The sequence below is a fragment of the Carassius auratus genome, chromosome 49 (genome assembly GCF_003368295.1).
Source record: "Carassius auratus strain Wakin chromosome 49, ASM336829v1, whole genome shotgun sequence".
NCBI lineage: Eukaryota > Metazoa > Chordata > Actinopteri > Cypriniformes > Cyprinidae > Carassius > Carassius auratus.
In genome coordinates, this window is record NC_039291.1 from 1089612 (window position 1) to 1110790 (window position 21179).

At 36.5% G+C, this 21179-nt stretch overlaps 1 protein-coding gene across 1 annotated transcript in view; it reads right to left on the reverse strand.

Annotated features, from left to right (window-relative positions):
* Positions 1-21179, reverse strand: part of LOC113065892 (dipeptidyl aminopeptidase-like protein 6) — a 98475-nt gene that overhangs the window by 15072 nt on the left and 62224 nt on the right. Inside the window, exons 9-19 of the mRNA XM_026237444.1 lie at positions 14967-15121; positions 14790-14887; positions 13717-13840; positions 13340-13378; positions 12710-12817; positions 10116-10207; positions 7940-7987; positions 7714-7832; positions 5970-6017; positions 2653-2751; positions 2492-2561 (exon numbers count right to left, since the gene is read on the reverse strand). Coding sequence (XP_026093229.1) covers positions 2492-2561; positions 2653-2751; positions 5970-6017; positions 7714-7832; positions 7940-7987; positions 10116-10207; positions 12710-12817; positions 13340-13378; positions 13717-13840; positions 14790-14887; positions 14967-15121 — 1000 coding nt within the window. The remainder of the gene's footprint in view (positions 1-2491; positions 2562-2652; positions 2752-5969; positions 6018-7713; positions 7833-7939; positions 7988-10115; positions 10208-12709; positions 12818-13339; positions 13379-13716; positions 13841-14789; positions 14888-14966; positions 15122-21179) is intronic.

Sequence of the window (21179 nt, forward strand, 5' to 3'; positions counted from 1 at the left end):
AAACAGCTAGAAGCCTTGGAGTTATAATTGATGATCAGCTGACTTTCTCAGACCACATTGCTAAAACTGTCCGATCCTGCAGATTTGCTTTATTCAACATCAAGAAGATCAAGCCCTTTCTTTCGGAACATGCTGCACAACTCCTTGTTCAAGCTCTTGTTCTGTCCAGGCTGGACTATTGCAATGCCCTCTTGGCAGGTCTTCCAGACAGTTCTATCAAACCTTTACAATTAATTCAGAATGTGGCAGCAAGATTAATTTTGAATGAGCCAAAAATAAAACACGTTACACCTCTGTTTATCAATTTGCACTGGCTTCCAATAGCTGCTCGCACAAAATTCAAGGCACTGATGTTTGCCTACAAAACTACCACTGGCTCTGCACCCATTTACCTAAATTTGTTACTTCAGACTTATATGTCCTCTAGAAGCTTGCGTTCTGCAATTGAACGTCGCTTGATTGTGCCATCCCAAAGAAGCACAAAGTCACTTTCACAGACTTTTAAATTAAATGTTCCCTCCTGGTGGAATGACCTCCTCAACTCAATCCGAGCAGCTGAGTCCTTAGCCATCTTCAAAAATCGGCAGAAAACACATCTCTCCCATCTTTATTTGACCCTCTAACTTTAACACTCACTATTCTAATTATATTCTTAAAAAAAAAAAAAAAAAAAAAATCTAACTACCTTTCTAATCTTTTTGTATTCTATTTTCTTTTAATTTATTATGCAATTTTGTGTGTGTGTGTGTGTGTGTGTGTGTGTGTATAAAGACCTCTAACACTAGCTTGCTCTATTCTTTTTTTATTATATCTGTTTTCTTTTTATTTATTATATTATTTAAAAGCCCTTGCTATGTGTACTGTGTTAACCTAACTGAGACTTGTTATAGCACTTATATATCCTTGCTCTTTTTGTTGTTTTTGATTGCTTCCACTGTCCTCATCTGTAAGTCGCTTTGGATAAAAGTGTCTGCTAAATGAATAAATGTAAATGTAAATATACTATATAATGATGTTAACTAATGAACCTTATTGTAAAGTGTTACCATTATATTTTATGTATACTATTTATAGATATTTGTATTATTTAGTAAAGTGCAATTTTTTACAAGGGTATATAGTTAAGCAGCTGATTGTGTTTCGAGACAATCACTATATTCCTAACACACATTATAGACTCACTGCTCTGCGGCTCGAAAGAGAGCACAGGTGAATGTCTGCTGCGGTTTGTATGATGTGTGCGGTGGCTTAAATGAAGGCGGGCTGCAAGTGAACTCATTTGTGGTGTAATTACAGTGGCTGAAAGTGTACGGCTGAAAAGACAAGATTAATAGCACTGACTAAAGTCCATTTGAGAGTTACACTCTTACTCTTGATGAGACCTGAAGCACAGCACAAGAACAGAGAGCAGGAGAGGAACTGCTGTTTGGGAATATATAGGATGACCTGCAACAAATGCTTTAAAGGACTAGTATCATGGAAAACAGGATTTACTTCTATTATATAATATTGTAACATCACAACATTATACAATTATAATAATGTTCTACAGGCAAACTCTAAAGTTCATGATTCAAAGCTTCCTCCCCGGACCATTTATTCAAACTTAATTATACAAATGAGTATAAATTGTCTCAACATTGAGCATGTTAAATGACATTGGTATTCAGCAGCTTGGCATGAAGTAATTAATTTCACACTAGTTGTTGACCATCATGGGTTTTTATTTTATTGACCTATTGAGATCATTTGTTTAGTTTTTTTTTTTTTTTTTTTTTTTTAGATACAAAACAAATAATAATATAAACATTAACATTTCAATACAATTTAATTGTATTTTTTTAAATATTATTTTCACGTATTTATTTATTAATATTTGCAAATTTATAATATTAGCTAAATTATATATATATATATATATATATATATATATATATATATATATATATATATATATATATATATATATATATATATAAAGACTGATCTTAACTGATCAATCATAGTTAATATTTTTAGCTAATCATGAGAGAATAATTGCAAGAAAACTGTGAGAAAGAGTGGAATATAGGGTAAATTAACAACTAAAATAGGCTTTGGCCCAAGAAACCTTGACTAACATTATAAGTAAGACTCAATAACATGCAAGAAAATGGTAGATTATGACTTTATAAAAAATAATTATGAATTTATAAAAAATAAAATAAATGAGGGATTAAACCCAGATGGAGGTTCATGGGGGAGTTCATTTTTCCGCATAAAACGTCTTGGTTATGTATGGTAACCCTCGTTCCCTGAAGGAGGGAATGGAGACGTCACGTCAGTGACCGACAAATATGGATCTAAATTCGGCGGTCACCAACGTGACGTAGAGAGTGACCGACTGAAAGGGAACATAAAGTTTGTTTGTGGCCATGAGTGGTGTTGTGTGGAAAGGCAAAGGGCCTGTAAGGAAATGAAGAAAATGTTGCAGATATTGATATTTACTCACACAAGGAGCAAAAGTGGGTAGTGTGAGGTGTCTATGAAGCCTGCAGGTTTCAGGATCTGCATGCTGAGGCCTGTGTATGACAGTCAGAGATTAATCTGCATCTGTATTATATTACAATCCTTCTTAAACACCAGCATTTGAACACGATTTAGTTGACATACTGTAATCCTCTATGTTTATTTCTCTGTACTCCACTTTCGGCATCTGCATCGAGTTCACCATTCTCCTCATGTTCAGATTCAACTCGATGTCACGGACCTCTGCAAAAAGAAAGAAACCATTCATGTCATTAAAAAAAGTTCCTGAACGGATCAGTTTACCCCACAAATGAAAAGTTCCAAACTACAAACTGAAAGTTATTTAGCTTAGTGCTGCATACACTCCAAAATCTTGCCCTCCACTATAGCTCCCAAAATCTCTTTCACACTTTTCACCAACAGCTATGTATGCATCACCTGTGATATAATGTTGAATATCACAAATGAATTTAGACTTGTGCATTGCAATAATCTGTTTTACAGTGAAACACTTTCAATGGGGACAATTTATCTAATATATAAAATACTCACAATACAATAGTAATGTCACAACTAGATTTGTTCAAATAATCTTATTTTGACATGCATTTCATTCCATTGTTTCCGTGTTAGTTGTATAGTTGTCTATGCATGTGTTAAACTTTTATTATGCCTAATTTGTCTCTATTTTGGCATGATATTGTGCCCAACATTTTAAAATGGCTGTAAAAAATAACAAGAAAGAATTTACAGCTGGTGTTCTAACAGAATGTTAATAAAAATGGTTAAAAAAAATAATAACTTAAGTTGTTGTTGTTGTTGTTTCCTGAGATATCCCAGGTTAGTGAACAGTATGTTTGAATAAGAACATACATTCTGCTAAACATATCCTTATAGAAAAACCTTATAGAGGCTAATACTGGTATGGAACGAGGGTGAATAATTATTGCATTATTGACCAAATAATGACAGAAATGTCATTTTTGGGAGAAATAAACCACGTCAAGGCACAATTCATTGTTTATCTCAAACTAAGCATTTACAAGCAAAACCTCTTCAGACCTGCAGAAAAGAGTAGCTAATTGCTTTGGGACATAAACGAGAGCCAGTTGCAGGATTAACAGTTCTAGATGTTCCGAGGATGTGAGAGACCGGTGAGCAGCTGGCTTTTCTGATAGGAAGCGACTAAATAGAGCAGATATCATGACTGCTGCTGTAAACATGGAGACCTTCCATCCTGAGCAGCAGCGATAGTCTTGGAAGTGCACGTAACAATTAAGAGCACATTGCAGCTGAGGGTTTCGTTTTAAGACAGGCTTATCAGTGCCTGCTCAGACTCAAGCCCCACAAAGCACACTTGCTCCCATTGCACCAATGCTATTGACATAGCCGCACATTTGAAAAACAGCAACGATTTTTGTGTCAATACGGAGAAGGATCCATGTGAGCGCTGTGCAAGTCATCTGAATTTGACCTTGTTGTCAAATTTAGCATTTACTGAATGGACCTGGCAGAGAAGGGGATGGATAAAAAAAAAAAAAATGAAAAGGCAGAGTAAGAACTTTAGATTATGTACAAAAACAGCGTTTCTGAACATTCTACACACACACACACACACACACACACAAACACACAGATGTGAGCTCTGTAAGAGGACTTTTGTGATGTACTGTCGCACCGAATCACACTCTCGTTCTGATATCGATGGGCTTACAGGATATTATATACATAATAACACAATTACCAGACTCTAACACAGAGAGTTCCCATTTTTATAGAAGTCATGGCACGTCTGGCAATAATCCAATCATCTGTAAGTGCTCTCAGTGTGCAAGCAGGTGTGTGTAGAACTATTTAATCACAAACAGTCTATGGTAGGCCTGGGAAGAGATCTGATCGTCAGTTGACATGCTGTGGGTATGTAATGCAATGAGAACAGTGTGCAAGTTTCTGTGTCAGTGTCACGCAGAGTTTGGCAATGCATCTTCCTAAACTTGTCACTCTTCTTTTGAGCGTTTAATTCCAAGCAAAATGTTACATTTAAAGCCCCCGCTGTGGTGAAAATCAAGTTTTTAATGCCGTTTGCATGTCTGTCTGGATTCTTAATATGCTTAATATTGTTAATATGCAAATGTAACACCATTGCTGCACTTTTACTCCTAAAAAGTGCAATGTGGTTTGAAACCAGGCCTGTTTCCTAGTGTCATAAAAACGTAATCAATCCCACCAATCCTCAACTTGCAGGGTGGGACATTTCATTTTAGTATCTCCACTTTGTTATAGATGTCTATTTACAACATATTTTTGCAGTGTTTAACAATGTGGCCAAACAGAGCTATCTGTTGATTTCATGATTGTGATTGCCAATCAGAGATAAAATCCACTCACCGCTCTAAACCAGTAATGAGTTATGCACATTAACAAATCCTCTTGTTATAACAAAGTGAAGAAGCGATATCAATTTGAGATTAATTGTGCAGTGTAGAACTTCATTGATTATTAACATAACTTTGTAAGATGAACTATGAGTGGTTGTTTAGAGATTATAAGAGATGCACTCTTTGCATGCTTTCTAGGCTATAATACATTTACAATTTGAATGAATTCACTCTCCGATAACCATTTATCCAAAATTACAACTTGCCATGGTGTAGCATTTACTACTTCACTTAAACAGTGAAAGTGGAACAGGTCTGAGCTGATGTGATTGAGTGGAGGTGGGGACTAGTTAACATATTTCTGGATCAGTCTATACAAAATGATGTAAAGGCATACTGTAAGCCATTGTTCCAGACACAAAGAAATTATTTTCATTGGGGGTACTTATCATTATACATTTGTGTCAACACCTATGCATGGAAAATAATGTGGCATGAAAGCTAAATAACACTATATGTAAAATATTAGAGGAGTAGGCGATAGATAGAGGCAGTCACCCGGAGCAGTGTTCTCTAAACCAGGTGCTCTCTCCACATTTAGTTTCACAGAATTGTGCCCACTCTTCATTCTCATTTCATCTTCTCACCGAAAATGAACTGTGACCTTGTGGAACACTTTTTCCAGAGCACTTCCTTATGCCTTGCCACCTTCGTTTGCACTTTGGCTGTACCATAAATATAGGATACATGGTCCACTTATATAAAAAGAAAATTGCTTCTTGACCTGCTAGAAGCCAAAATAGGGCTAAATACCTTGTTTTCAGTCAGATAAAAAAAAAGAAACCCATATTGTACATTGCAGTACAGAGAGAGGATGAAGTTGAAACACAGTTGAAAATAAAAAATGTGGCAATGTGAAACTCCTAAAACATTGGCCTGTGTGTGCATGTGTTTGTATTCTAGTCTGTGTTTAGCAGTCAAATGAGAGGAGCAAGACCCTTCAGATCATCCAGAACTCAAGCACACACACACACACACACACACACACAAACGATACAGAGAGGGGGAAGGCTGGATACTCACTCTGTCTGTTATGGGTGCTGAAAACCGACACATACGGAACATCAGGACCTGACAACATATCAACATAATCATCAATAATTAATGACATGTCATTGTTTTCCATAGTTTGAACAAATGCTTTGCAACAGTATGGGTGTTATTTTTTATTTGTAAATAGGTAAATCTCACAGCTGGAAGTTGTAGCTATTTTGTTGTGTCTTACAGAATGATTCTTTCTTGTCCAAATGTTTTATATAAACTCTTCATGCATAATACTGAGAAATAAAACTGCCTGAAAAGTCCATGGCTACAGTTACTTTGAGAGTCGAAAAAGCATTTACAAGCAATACAAAATTAGTACAGTGTTGCTCCTTAAAATAAATAGAGGTCTTGCAAAGTGCAACAATCGATCTGCGCAAGAAACTGAAAAATAGTTTCAACATTATAATCCACATCCTCAAGCAAAAAATCCTTAACATATTCACAAGAGTCTGAAGCACAATAAAACAGGATCAAACTCATGCACAGACCAATCGTTTCACTTCATGATCAATTTCTGCCTGCCTACCCACATTTTCTTGTTAAAAATCTAGTTTGGATCATAACAGTTTATCATATAGTGTTGGAACAAGTGGTATTGCTATGCTAAAACGGAGGTAATATAATATGATAACTAATAAAAATAAAGTTATAGCGTAAACTATCTTACTAAATACATACATTCTGTAATATGAGCTGGGTGTGCATATAAAGTGCACCAGGGAGATTATGTATCTAAAGAGTTCTTTTAATGCTCACGGGAGAATAAGGGCACATCCAACACAAATCTTAAAACATAAGAACTTAACATCACATTAATAGCGGACAAAAGGGAACAGAACAGACAGGGTTTAAAAAGGCATGGAAAGTAATCAGGGGAATGGAAACAGGTGGGGATTAATCAATTAACAAAACGAGGAACGGAACATGACCGAAATAGGGAAACACAAAAGGAACAGAAAGTCCATGATCGTGACACATACATACAGTACATCAATAAATAACAAAACTATTTTTTAAAACTACATTTATGCATTTTAGCAGATGCTCTTATATCCAAAGCTAATAACCATAATTGATGGTGCATTATTGTTATATTGTTAAGTCATAGCTTATTTTTCAGCTGCACATATTAGCACTTTTCAAAACCAGTTTATCAAGTCTTTTTACAAGTTCTCTAAAGTTTATTTTATAGACAGCCTGCCACTAAACTGAAAAAGGTGCATGAAAGCTTTAGTTAATGAGCGTCTGCGTTGAATTTAACGAGTGCCACAACAGCACTGATCGTCATTTCTCCAGGAGTTCTGTCACAACGGTTCAGTGAATACAAGCATTCAAGCCGTCAGAACACATCAGCCACTGTAGAAACAAGCCCTCCAAATAATCAATGCACTTTGCAGAATAAAACTTTACTGTTGAACAATAACAACACACTCTTTGACAATGCTTCTACTCTCGCTGTCTCCATCCCTTTCTCTAATTTGTCTTGCGCAACACTGAACTCATCAAAGATGCATAAAGCTTGTTAGGAGACAATATAAAAGTAGAGGTTCATGGGCTCTAAACCGACATTAGCCACAGTGTCAACTAACAAGCGTTTATTGAAAATTTGTCAGGGTCATGGTGAGTTCAGAGACTCATTTGAACTTTTCACCCAAACAAAACTTTACACAAGTATTTCTTGACTTTTCATTTCTTGACAAAACAGAAACAGAGAGTTGTCTACCTTTACAGTTGAGCAGGAAGTAGTCCATGCCGGGACTGAAGAAGCCACTGACATACCCACAGCTGTCAGTGAAATCACAGGACAAACAGCGGCGGTTGAAGGTGCCCACCGTGTCTGCGCTGGAACAACCACAGGAACATTAACACTGTCAGCGAGAACAAGCCTGTGACGGCACAAGCCAAACTTCACACGCCACAAAACACAAATATGTATGTGCTGTATGTACCTGTAAAGATGTCTTCTTTTAGGGTCATCCTCAGTGCTGAGGAAATATCTGTTCATGCAAAAAAAAAAAAAAAATGTATATATATATGTATAATAATAAACTTACTAATAATCTTAAGTGAGAACTGAATGTGTCAGACAAAACACATACTATGGAAGTCAATGGCAACCGACAGCTGTTTGGTTAAACATAAACCATGGTACTAAAAGATTTACATTCATAGTCCAGGGTACTGACTGAAAATCAAGAAACTGAGTGCTTCATGAGAGGGAAAGCAGGTGGTTGAGTGTTGAGTTTAAAAATAAGTGGCCGTTCACCTAAAAACGCGTTGAAAACGCTAGGCGCGCCGCTTTCTGATTTTTTTTCCAAAAGCCTTCGGGCTCTTGCGCTCCTGAGGCATCTGCCATTGCTAAGCAACCATGACCTGCTCTCTCCATGAAGACGCGTAAATTTCAGCAAAGGATAAATGGATTTTCAGCACTAAAAATCGCTTGCAGTAGCTCTGCTACTAAATTTATTTCAAAATGGCAATCCATATACAGCTATGATAAGCTGTTCCTTCATCTTGGCTGAGTTTTCAACATTGTTACGGGAAAGGATGAAGCTGATTGGTTAGTTCTTGTCACATGACCCGCGGTACGCTTGCGGCATTCTGAAAAGTTGACATGTTTTTAGCTCGATGCGGTGCGGATGCGCCTGGAAAAAATGGGCGAGCCACGTCACTTCCATTATGAGCGCGCCTACATTGGAAATAACGAACTTGCGCGTGCATAAGACGCGATATGTGAACGGCCCCTAAGAGAACTTAATAATATGCTTCTCTAATCTTGGCTTTCATCTTTATTGGCTTCTAATCTTCTTAATTTGGACTAACAAGCTCTTCGAACCACAACCTGTAAGTACGATTGATACGTTATGTGTACGTTTTCAATTAAATGCTCAAAATATCAAGTTTTTGTGCTAATATGTGATTTACTTAGTGCAGCTTTAGGTTTCCAGTTAAATCATATTACTGTCTTACTCAAGTAGTTCTGGTTATGCGCTATGGACTCACTATTTCCTAAGAATGTGTTGATTATTGTAGACTGACATAGTTCTAATTACTTTGTTTAATAATGTAATGTAGCACACAGACTTTATAATCATTGTGAAATTGCTGTACCTGCAGTTATAGTGTTAATGCGGGAGAGACGAGCAAATTAGTGAGGCTGCTGCTCCTGTGATACAGCTGTTCTGCATTGATTAAAAGTTAAGACACAGATTGTCTTTGTCCGTCTTTCTTCATTACAGTAGCCATATTTTGGTTTACAAACTATCCTTTCATCAGTCACGTTAGTACTCAGCTAACCAGTGGAGGACGAAGTACACAAATCAAGTACTTGAGTAAAAGTACAGATATGTATAATAAAATATTACTCCAGTAAAAGTACTCATTTTTCAATTTTAATCAAGTTTTTTGAAGGTACAAAAGTACTCAATTTTTTGTGTATATATATTTTTGTGTATGTATATTGGATATTCGTAACTTACATTTAGCAGCAACAATTACACGTGCACTCACAAGACCTCCCTGCTCTTCCCTACAGTCTATGGTTCTTGTGAATTCAGTTCACTGGAGACTCGCACTAAACGGTCCATTTGAATCAGTGAGTTGTTGACTCTAGAACATCTGTAATTGGATCATTCTAACTTGTGAAATAATCATTTAGAGTGACTGGCGAACGGATTTAAAAGGTTCATTGAAAAAAAAAAAACGTTTCTTTCTTGAATCAGACACCGCTTCTTGTGTGTCAAGGCATGTGATATATTATAAGGAGCAACGGTATATTTTATTAAATGTAGTGAAGTAAAAAGTACAATCTTATTCTTTGGAATGTAGTGAAGTAAAAGTTACTCAAAATAAAACTACTCCAGTAAAGTACAGATGCTTGAAAAATGGACTTAAGTACAGTAACGAAGTAAAGCTACTCCGTTACTGTCCACCACTGCAGCTAACATACCCACCATTATTGTTTTAATTGTTCACAGTTTAGTAGCTAAAATTTAGCTGTATTTTATGTCATTATTATAAGAACGGACTGAAAGTTATGTGACCTTACTGCTATTAAAATAATTCAATTCTCATCAAATTAATCATTGATGTTAATTTTGTGGTGTTGGTGGTGGATTGGCTCACATTAACTGGCTGTACTCATCATACGCAAGAACCTGCGTGACGTCCCAGTCTCCTGATGTGATGGACTGCAGAGTATCTGTGCTGCTGTTGGGCTTTAGGAAGAAAACATATTAATTAGACATTAATTATACTAAATGGAACTCAGTATTGTGAATAAAAGAATCATCAATATAATGTTTAACTAATATATATATATATATATATATATATATATATATATATATATATATATATATATATATATATATATATATATATATACTGTATATAAGAATGTGTCATTTTACAAATAGAGCATGTTTAAAGAAATTTATAAAGTAAAGTCTTATCAACTAAACTTATAAATTAAACGCTGTAAAAATGTGATTCGTTATCACAAAATAAATTGTCTTGGGAAAATGAAGGAACTTGTTTGAATTGGGCTGTCTATAATCATATCCTTTAGTAAAATGAATCTTTTTACTTTGGAGTACTGCTAGATCTGTTACATCTAAATATTGCTGTTAAATTAAAATTATATTAATTAACATTATAGACAATCTTGCATTTCATTGTAGATCTCACTATGAACTAGTGTTGTAAGTAAAAGCTAAATTATCATCTCATATTTCACTAAAAAATTACAACATATTTGTACCCTTTCAGTCGGTCACTCTCAACGTCACGTTGGGACCAATGAATTTGGATATTGCTTCAATAGACCAATCTACTGAGAGTTTAAACCTAAAAAGCCAATGCACACTGGCATGCAATTATTGCATCCAGCTGCCGATGATCATAGAGTGAGTATAATAAGGCAACAGGTGCAATGCAACCAGCTTTTCACTTCAGAGCCAAAAACAACATAGTTTTGCTCCATCCAACTGTCTCCAGTGAGCTATGAGTTCAACGCACTCTTGGAAGCTTTTGCCTGTCCGTCGAATGGTGTTCTTCTTGCTGAGAAGATCCCCAGGGATGCCTGATTGTGGTCGTGCTTTCCTTTCTGCAGCAAGGGCTGGAGCAAAGGCTGTCTCCCTTCACCCTCAAAGTCCAGGTTGCTGCTATTTCTGCGTACCATGACCCCGTTAATGGAAAGTCTTTGGGTAAGCATGACCTTGTCATTAGGTTCCTTAGAGGGGCCAGGAGGTTAAATCCTTCCCTCCCCCCATACCCTCTTGGGACCTGTCTCTAGTGCTAAAATCACTACAGCAAGGCCCATTCGTGCCTTTGCATTCAATCGAGCTAAAGTTTCTTTCATTGAAAACTATGCTCCTGCTTGCACTGGCCTCCATCAAGAGTGTAGGGGACCTTCGCGATAAATCCGTGAGAACCGTGGAAGGCTGAGTTCCATATTGAGACCTAAGCGGTACTCATCTGTGTATAGTCCACAGTATAGCCTTAGATCCCATGTTTCCCTGGCAAACCTCTGTCTTTCCAAGAGGGTTACAATCACCTCAGATTTCTTCATATACACCTAAACAGATGCTTTATGTACATTTGCTTCTGAAAACTCCTTCGGGAAGGATGGAGCTTCTGCAGCATCCCTGTTCCAAGTGGAACAGGTACGTTTTCCCAGTGTGATCCAATTTCACTCAGTGAGGTAGTGCTTTTTTACAATGGTGAGTGGAACTACTTGTTCCGAGCCCCGGCCTACACCAAATAGGCTCGCAGGTGGCTTAAACAGGGCACGAGAAGGGCCAGCACCCATGGTGCTTTGGTAGGGATCCCAATTTGTCGGAACGTTTCGGTTATGTATGGTAATCCTTGTTTCCTGAAGGAGGGAACGGAGACGTCACATCCTGCACCACGGCTGCTGCACCACCACTGAGCGGCCAGGTCACCGACTCGGCACCTCAGTGAAAACCTGGTATGCATTGCACCTGCTGCCTTATTATACTTATGCTGTGATCATCGGCAGCTGGATGCAATAATTCCATGACAATGTGCATTGGGTCATTTAGTGTACATTCGAAGTAGATTGGTCTATTCACCTGATATCCCAATTCGTCGGTCACTGACATGACGTCTCCGTTCCCTCCTTCAGGGAACGAGTGTTACCATACGTAGCCGAGATGTTTTAAAATAGTACATCATTTTTATGAATTAAATGTATTTTATACTGGCAAGCAAGGTTTATTCATCTAAAATACTGTAATGTAAATGTGGGTAGAACAAAAAAACCACACAGTTGAAACTAAGAATATTAGACATATTTTGAAGATAAAAAAAAATATATATATATATGCTTTGCCTAGGTTATTTCTTTTCAAGTCCTTTTCTGTTAAGGTTATTTTCATCCTGTAGTTTCTGTGGGCTTGTTTAATGAGTTGAAATCCTGTTTTTGTTTCCAAGCATGTTCTCGTTAGTTTCTACAGTTAGTCATTTATTCACCCATTTCTAGTTTATTGCTTGTTTAGCATGTGTTTATTTAGACCTGTGTTTAAGTTTTGTGTTCGTCTTGTCTTGTCTTTATTTTGTATCTATGTTATAAAGATACATCTTAATCTTTCCTGTCATGTACCACCCATGACAATTTCTTTATATTAGAAAATACACAGTTGCCTTTTATCAAAAAAACAAAAAAAACAAGAAAAAAACCATGCTGAAGCATGTACCTGTGAGATGGACATGGAGATGTGGAAGAACTTCCCTCGTCCTCCCTGTGGGATAGCTCTGGTGAAGAACAGCCTCAGACCGTCTTTAGAGAACAGCGGTTCTTCATTCTGTTTGAGAAATGTAACTCTAAACGATCATTGATTTCATCATCATGATGTTCTCCTCCCATGATAGTTTTTCGTCATTTGGTTTCCGCTACTGAGTTTTAGAATTACTGAATTATAAGACCTGAAGGAGCATTACAGAATGTGTCCACAGGACGGAGCAGTTTTATTTCTTAAAGCAACACCAAACATATTAAAACCATAACAACACATATTAGAATGTGAATTATTATGATGATGCAGCACATATGTAATAGTGTGACTGAGCCCTCAGGCTTATTTCTGCAGGAGTTTTACAATCCTTTATTCATGTTATTGCAAAACATTTCATACGACCCATCCTCCCTCTGGTGAAAAACAGACATGAAAAACGAATCAGGAAAAACAATATCAGCTCAAGCACGGTACTGTGGGGGATGTGAAAAGACAAAGAACATCAAATGTCCTCGACTATTCAAAGCTGTTCCCATTGATCTCATTATTTATTTTTATTTACTTTTTTGGGTGGAGGAAGTTAATACTCACCTGTCTGTTCAGCCACCCTTCACTTTCATCCTCATGTTTCTAAAAAGAGAAACAAAAAAGAAAATCACATAAAAAAAAGAAAAAAGTAATGACATCATGAGAGTGCAGAATTTTGGGCTCATTTAGTCCAATGTAATGAAATCTATGAAATCTCTGCTTTAACCCTCTGCGTAAACCTTGGAAATCTATGATTCTACCAAATAAGTTTATCTTTGTAAAGTAGCACAGCTTTTCACTTTTTTATTTAAAATAAAGTCATATGTTATATGATCTGAAAGCATGACAATTACACTTTGCTAAGCATCAGAATATAGGGTGCATCCATTTCCTTTACACTGCACTTCGGAATATACTTCATACATCGAAGTATACAGTACCTTGGTGCAAACACCCGTTGTGGCCACGCATAGGGTCAGGATGGAGATATTTTGGGCTCGGTTCAACCAGTTTACAGCCAGTTTCGTGCTTGTTGCCCACTTCACCATAGTCACATAGTATTCACTGTAATATAAACAAGAAATAAACAGAAAAGTCTTCTGGAATAATCATCATATACAATCACTTGGTTTGGACGGAATCTTTAAAATGTCTTCAAAGACTTTAAATGCCCATCCATCAAAATGGTTATATGTTTATTAAATTTTCTGGCAGATTTGATGATATGTTAATCTGGGGATGCATAATTTAGTACCATACCGGCTGATATTTTGGATGATATTAGATATTTTGCGCACGCTAGTCTATTTCAATTTCCAAATTTAAAACCTTTATTGTACCTTGCTCCTCGCAAATCAGTATTTATTAAAAATAATAATAATAATAAATTATTTACTTAATCGTCAGCAATTTTTTAAAAGAATTAAACATTTTCATTCTATAGATTATAATGTTGTGATGCATAAATTCCCCTTTGGAATGTCAAATGAATTGTATTTTATTTATTTTTTTATACCTACCATTAGGTATCCACTTATCATCCACTTATCGGTTCTCTGCCATAACAAAAAATCTTTGCCCAAAGAGGATATATTATTAACAAATTTATGAGGAAAATATTTATTTTAATGCTTTTGAATTTGTTTGCAAAACTCTTGAGCTCTCGTGCAAAAAGGGTTGCGTTCCCCCAAGAAAATGTGCATTTGCTCACAAGTATTTTTCCTCTTGAAAATGTATTGCATTGCCCTGCAAAGGCACTGACATATATATGTTTTCTTCTCACCTCATATTATTTTCATCACAAAACCATTGCTAATACAACATTTATGGGTGAAAGGTACGTTTCTTGGATGCTAAGCACTGAAATATAATTTTTACACTCGTCTCAGATTTTTTACCATCACCATCTCCCTCCAGAGCCTCCGTATTTAACACATTTTTACCAGATGTAAACTGATTTCCACATAATAGACCTATTAATTTGGGGCGTAAAATGAGAGTACATCCAGCCTACCCTATTCTTTGGTCCTCCGGTCTTCTCATCTCAACAGTGTGCAGAGGGCCGTTGAGATTCACCACATAAAGAGAGATGACAGGGTTTTGCTCTCCTGCCTGGAAGAAAAACATTCAAACATAACACATAATAATCTTCAGCACCAACATCATGTTTATTGCCATGAATAATCTTTACCTTGGGGTAATGGTATTGTCTTGCCGTAGGGTAGACGGAGCCTGTGAACATAGGGATCTCCATTTTGGGCACCAGCGTGTCGTTGATGGTCGCATATGCAAGCCTGGCACCATCCAGAGACCACCAGTGAGCGATGTGGGACTTAAAGATCTCCGCTGTGCAAGAAAGATTCAGGAGTTTCTCTCAGTCATATTTCAAAGCGGTTCAATCACTCGAATAATTGCAGGGATAGTAAAAAGTAATCATCCATGACACGGCGTCTCCCAGGTCTCATTCCAGCTACATCCACACACACACTCAGATTTCCCATCTTCATTCGGACACAGTCGATGCACCTGGCCGCGGTTAAGAGCATTTCTCCTTAACCACCTGTTTCTGTATGAATCTTTGCTTCCTTCACACAGAGGCAGCGTGGAAGGTTCTGGCCCATAAATCACGGGGTGGACTGTAATCTCAGCGGGGCCGGCGAGAGTGAGTGCCGGCCCTCTCCATCAAGTGCCCTTTCTCTTCTACAATCTCAAAGAAAAAAGCAATTTCTGGATGCCACCTAAGGCTGCGGAAATAGGGTCCGACCCCTCTTCCTGTGCTCAAATGGACAGGAAGCTGCATGTTCAGCACAGTTCTGCTCACTTCATCATCTACCGAGAGAGAGAGTGAGTGAGTGAAGGAATGCGCTCAGAGCTTATGTTGACATCTGAGGATTTAGACAGTTATCAATAGTTGTTAGCCTACATTTATACATTTATGTTGTTTTGTTTTCAGATTTATTTTGAATTAATATGTTATGGTTATATATACAGTTTGCAGTCAGTAATATATACATATATATATACAGTATTGTTCAAAATAATAGCAGTACAATGTGACTAACCAGAATAATCAAGGTTTTTAGTATATTTTTTTATTGCTACGTGGCAAACAAGTTACCAGTAGGTTCAGTAGATTGTCAGAAAACAAACAAGACCCAGCATTCATGATATGCACGCTCTTAAGGCTGTGCAATTGGGCAATTAGTTGAAAGGGGTGTGTTCAAAAAAATAGCAGTGTCTACCTTTGACTGTACAAACTCAAAACTGTTTTGTACAAACATTTTTTTTTTCTGGGATTTAGCAATCCTGTGAATCACTAAACTAATATTTAGTTGTATGACCACAGTTTTTTTAAAACTGCTTGACATCTGTGTGGCATGGAGTCAACCAACTTGTGGCACCTCTCAGCTGTTATTCCACTCCATGATTCTTTAACAACATTCCACAATTCATTCACATTTCTTGGTTTTGCTTCAGAAACAGCATTTTTGATATCACCCCACAAGTTCTCAATTGGATTAAGGTCTGGAGATTGGGCTGGCCACTCCATAACATTAATTTTGTTGGTTTGGAACCAAGACTTTGCCCGTTTACTAGTGTGTTTTGGGTCATTGTCTTGTTGAAACAACCATTTCAAGGGCATGTCCTCTTCAGCATAGGGCAACATGACCTCTTCAAGTATTTTAACATATGCAAACTGATCCATGATCCCTGGTATGCGATAAATAGGCCCAACACCATAGTAGGAGAAACATGCCCATATCATGATGCTTGCACCTCCATGCTTCACTGTCTTCACTGTGTACTGTGGCTTGAATTCAGAGTTTGGGGGTCGTCTCACAAACTGCCTGTGGCCCTTGGACCCAAAAAGAACAATTTTACTCTCATCAGTCCACAAAATGTTCCTCCATTTCTCTTTAGGCCAGTTGATGTGTTCTTTGGCAAATTGTAACCTCTTCTGCACATGCCTTTTTTTTAACAGAGGGACTTTGCGGGGGATTCTTGAAAATAGATTAGCTTCACACAGACGTCTTCTAACTGTCACAGTACTTACAGGTAACTCCAGACTGTCTTTGATCATCCTGGAGGTGATCATTGGCTGAGCCTTTGCCATTCTGGTTATTCTTCTATCCATTTTGATGGTTGTCTTCCGTTTTCTTCCACGTCTCTCTGGTTTTGCTCTCCATTTTAAGGCATTGGAGATCATTTTAGCTGAACAGCCTATCATTTTTTGCACCTCTTTATAGGTTTTCCCCTCTCTAATCAACTTTTTAATCAAAGTACGCTGTTCTTCTGAACAATGTCTTGAACGACCCATTTTCCTCAGCTTTCAAATGCATGTTCAACAAGTGTTGGCTTCATCCTTAAATAGGGGCCACCTGATTCACACCTGTTTCTTCACAAAATTGATGACCTCAGTGATTGAATGCCACACTGCTATTTTTTTGAACACACCCCTTTCAACTAATTCAACTAATTGCCCAATTGCACAGCCTTAAGAGCGTGCATATCATGAATGCTGGGTCTCATTTGTTTTCTGAGAATCTACTGAACCTACTGGTAACTTGTTTGCCACGTAGCAATAAAAAAATATACGAAAAACCTTGATTATTCTGGTTAGTCACATTGTACTGCTATTATTTTGAACAATACTGTATATATATATATATATATATATATATATATATATATATATATATATACATATGCGTTTACCTTATGTGCGCTGAATATACGCAATATAACCAATCCAGGGGGTTTTCTGCATTGATCTCTCTTTTTTTGGCGGCTGTCAAAGCCTTATTTGATCGGTGAGTGATGTAGAATAGAATGACTGCTGCGCCTGACAGGGTGCATTCGAGAGAGAGAGCCGGCTGCGTGCGCACTCACAGTCTTCAAACAACACGAGCGCTTCTTACTCTCTCTCTCCCTTGTGCATATTAATCAAAATCATTAAACATGATAGAAAAAGGGCGAAACACCAAAGTTTCACGTGCGCTCGCGCACTCACAGTCTTCAAACTACACAAGCACTGTCTTGCTCTCTCTCTCTCTCTCTCTCTCTCTCCCTCGTGCAGATTAACCAAAATCATTAGACATGATAGAAAAAGGGCGGAACGCCAAAGTTTCTGGAGATTTTTTTTTTCTCCATGACAGGCTGCTGGCTCCCACTGTCAATTTGTATTTTTATTTTTTGCGGAAAAGCACTCTCTGTATTAGCTTACATTGGTTACAGAATTCTTTCAATTGCTCTAAACAAGTATTTTGGGTGACCTTTTTTATTGAATGCTAGACATCAAGTTGTTGTTATTAAGAAGAACTTTTTTTCAGTAAGCTAGGCCCTATGTGTTCAGTAAGCTTGTTTTAGTAGGCTATGTGTTTTCAAGGCTTCAAGATTCTTTTGAATGCTATCTCTATACAAGTGCAAAGTAATGCATTCTTAGTCAGTCTTTTATTTTGTAATTTTTAGAGCAATAAACATATATTGCAATGTTAAGGAATTCATCATGATAATTTATCAACATGTATAAATTGTTATCAGTCAATTAATGGGGAGATAATCGAAATCAAATCGGTCTGAAAAATTTATCGTTAGATTAATCGATGCATCGGAAAAATAATCGCTATAAAAGTGAAATAATCGTTTATCCCAGCCCTATTATATATACAGTTTGCAGTCAGTAATATATATATAACTGACTGCAAACTGTATATATATATAATAGGGCTGGGATAAAAAATTATTTTTTAAACAATTAATCTAGCGATTAGCGTGTGTGTGTGTGTGTGTATGGAGCATCAAATTATCATAACGATTTCCAAAGGCTCATGTGACACTGGAGACTGGAGTAATGGCATCACAGGAATACATAAAATAAAATAAAAATATATTCAAATATAAAATAGTTATTTTAAATTGTAATAATATGTCAAAACCGAAAACACTTGTTTTGAAACAATATTTCATTTTTTTTAAATCAAATAAATGCAAACGTTGAGCATAATAAACTTGCTTCAAAAATATAATAACATTTTACCGACCCTAATACTTTATATTAATTAACATGAATTAATATAAAATAATGCATATTATATAATTTATAATAATACTGATCATTTCAGAGATGAGAGTGTGAATTACAGTGTTTTCTACATATTTACCAATTTAAATGAAAGTGTTTAACCGGAAATAACGGTGTGGGCAGTGGGCAGCACTTTTTGTACTTGACACGCATTTATATAGTTCATATATTTCAGTTGTGTATTTTCAAACTCCTTTTATTTGAAGCAGACATTTGAGAAATATGTCATTCGTTTTAATATTGCATACTGTAAGTTTGTGCCACAAAACTCAACTCAACAAAAACCTTATAAATTTACCTTTTTCAATAAGTAAGAAATAACAACAAAATATCTAGATCCATTTTTGCTTAACATCTTGTCTAAAAAGATGCTGCCAATGTTATCCCACAGTCCGTTTATGGGTCCATATAGCTTTGAAAACATTTTTGAGCAAACTAGTCCTTTAATGCCACTGAGGACAATACCAGAATGCATGTATCTAGATGTATCCTTCACTGCTAATGATCTCCATTAATCCTGCGCATTTTGAGTCAGGGGTCCATATACAATAGCTAGGAAAACATTTTTATTCACATTTAATTCATTAATTCCACTGAGGACAATAACTGCATCGGTATCAGCAGCTGAAAGTTTCAATAACGTATTTTAATGCCTAGAGAGTATGATGAGGATATTTTAGAGGAAGTGCTTGTGACTTTAATGGGAGCTTTTCAGTGAATCTGCTCATTACATAGATGCTGACCCGTGGATGAACCAAAGCTAGCCTGCTGCAGACATCTCTGTACAAAACTGCAAAAATGGCTCTCATTAGGCATACGATGTCAGAAACCCTGCAAACATCTCTCTCTCAAAGCTGTTTTCTGTCTCTCTGTGCACCTTTCTTCTGCTATGCACACACTCACACTCTCAGTAGTGAGCCCGGAAGCTTGTTGGGCTGTTGATTGCTCACACAGGGAGGTTTAATGGCAGAGCTGAATGACGGATGAAACAGGAGTGTGTTTTAAGAGCTGGGGGACAGTAAAGCTGTGTCTAAGCACACACACACAGTCCTCTCACATTTGTCCTTCTTTAATCAGAGGACACAACTGTAGAATAAGGGGAAATGTTTATGTTAAGCCAAGATAGTTTAAGCAATAAAACTTTACTATTTTGACCGAGCATTTCCATCATCAATTTTCCCCCAATTATTCAAAACAACAACAATGACAACTAAACCCAGTAAAAGTTTAGGTAACACTTTGGTAAAGGGTCCAATTCACACTAATAACTACTTTCTTATTAGCATGTCTATTATTAACATATTGGCTGTTTATTAGTGTTTATAAAGTACATATAATGCATGGCATCCATAATCCTACCCAATACCCTAAACTTAACAACTACCTTATGAACTATTAATAAGCAACAAATAAGGGGTTAATTGAGGCAAAAGTCATAGTTAATGGTTAGTTAATAGTGAGAATTGGACCCTAAAATAAAGTGTGACCAAAATTTTACTTGCTGAGACATGTTTTGACTTTATTTCTCACACTTAATTCTGTACCTCCCGTCACACCCCACAGAATTACAAGTTTATAACATACAACTCATTTATTTCTCATTTCAGTTTATATCTTGCAAACCCGAGTTAACATCCTGCAATCCTGATTTTTTTTTTTCTCAAAATAGGTCTACATCTCACAATTTGGACTTTCTCCGAATTGAGAATCCACACCAGATCTGAACTTATCTCTCGCAATTAAGAGTTTATATCTTACAATATATTTTTAAATATATATTGTAAGTTTAAATCTTGCTATTTGCGAGTTTAAAATACACAGTTCTGACTTTCATAATTTTATGTTAACTTAAAACTTATATTTAAAAAATATGGCTAGCTGGCTAGAAATAGCTGGCTAGCCAGGTAAATTTCAGTTTAGTTTGCATCAATCCTGGGTTTTAGGTACTACGTAAGTGGCTTGGCTTTTAGCACCATTCATTGCCATAGTATCTTACACTCCATGGCTAACCTGCTTCAGGGCAGGTTATGTTCTGGGTTAGAGATCTCAAACTGAAGTTGGACCAATCAGATGTGAGAGATGTGACACATGTCTGACACAAAGTCACTCCAGTTTATCTTGCTCCAAATTAAAGGTCACTAATGCTTAAAAATAATAATAATAATAATAATTTATTATAAAAAAATAATAATTATAATTATTGAGTCATTTTATTGTAATTATTGTGATTCATATTATTATTGTTTATCTTTTACACACAAGCAATTTCAGTTTAACAGTTATTATAAATTGTTTTTTATTTATTTATAAATATTAATGTAT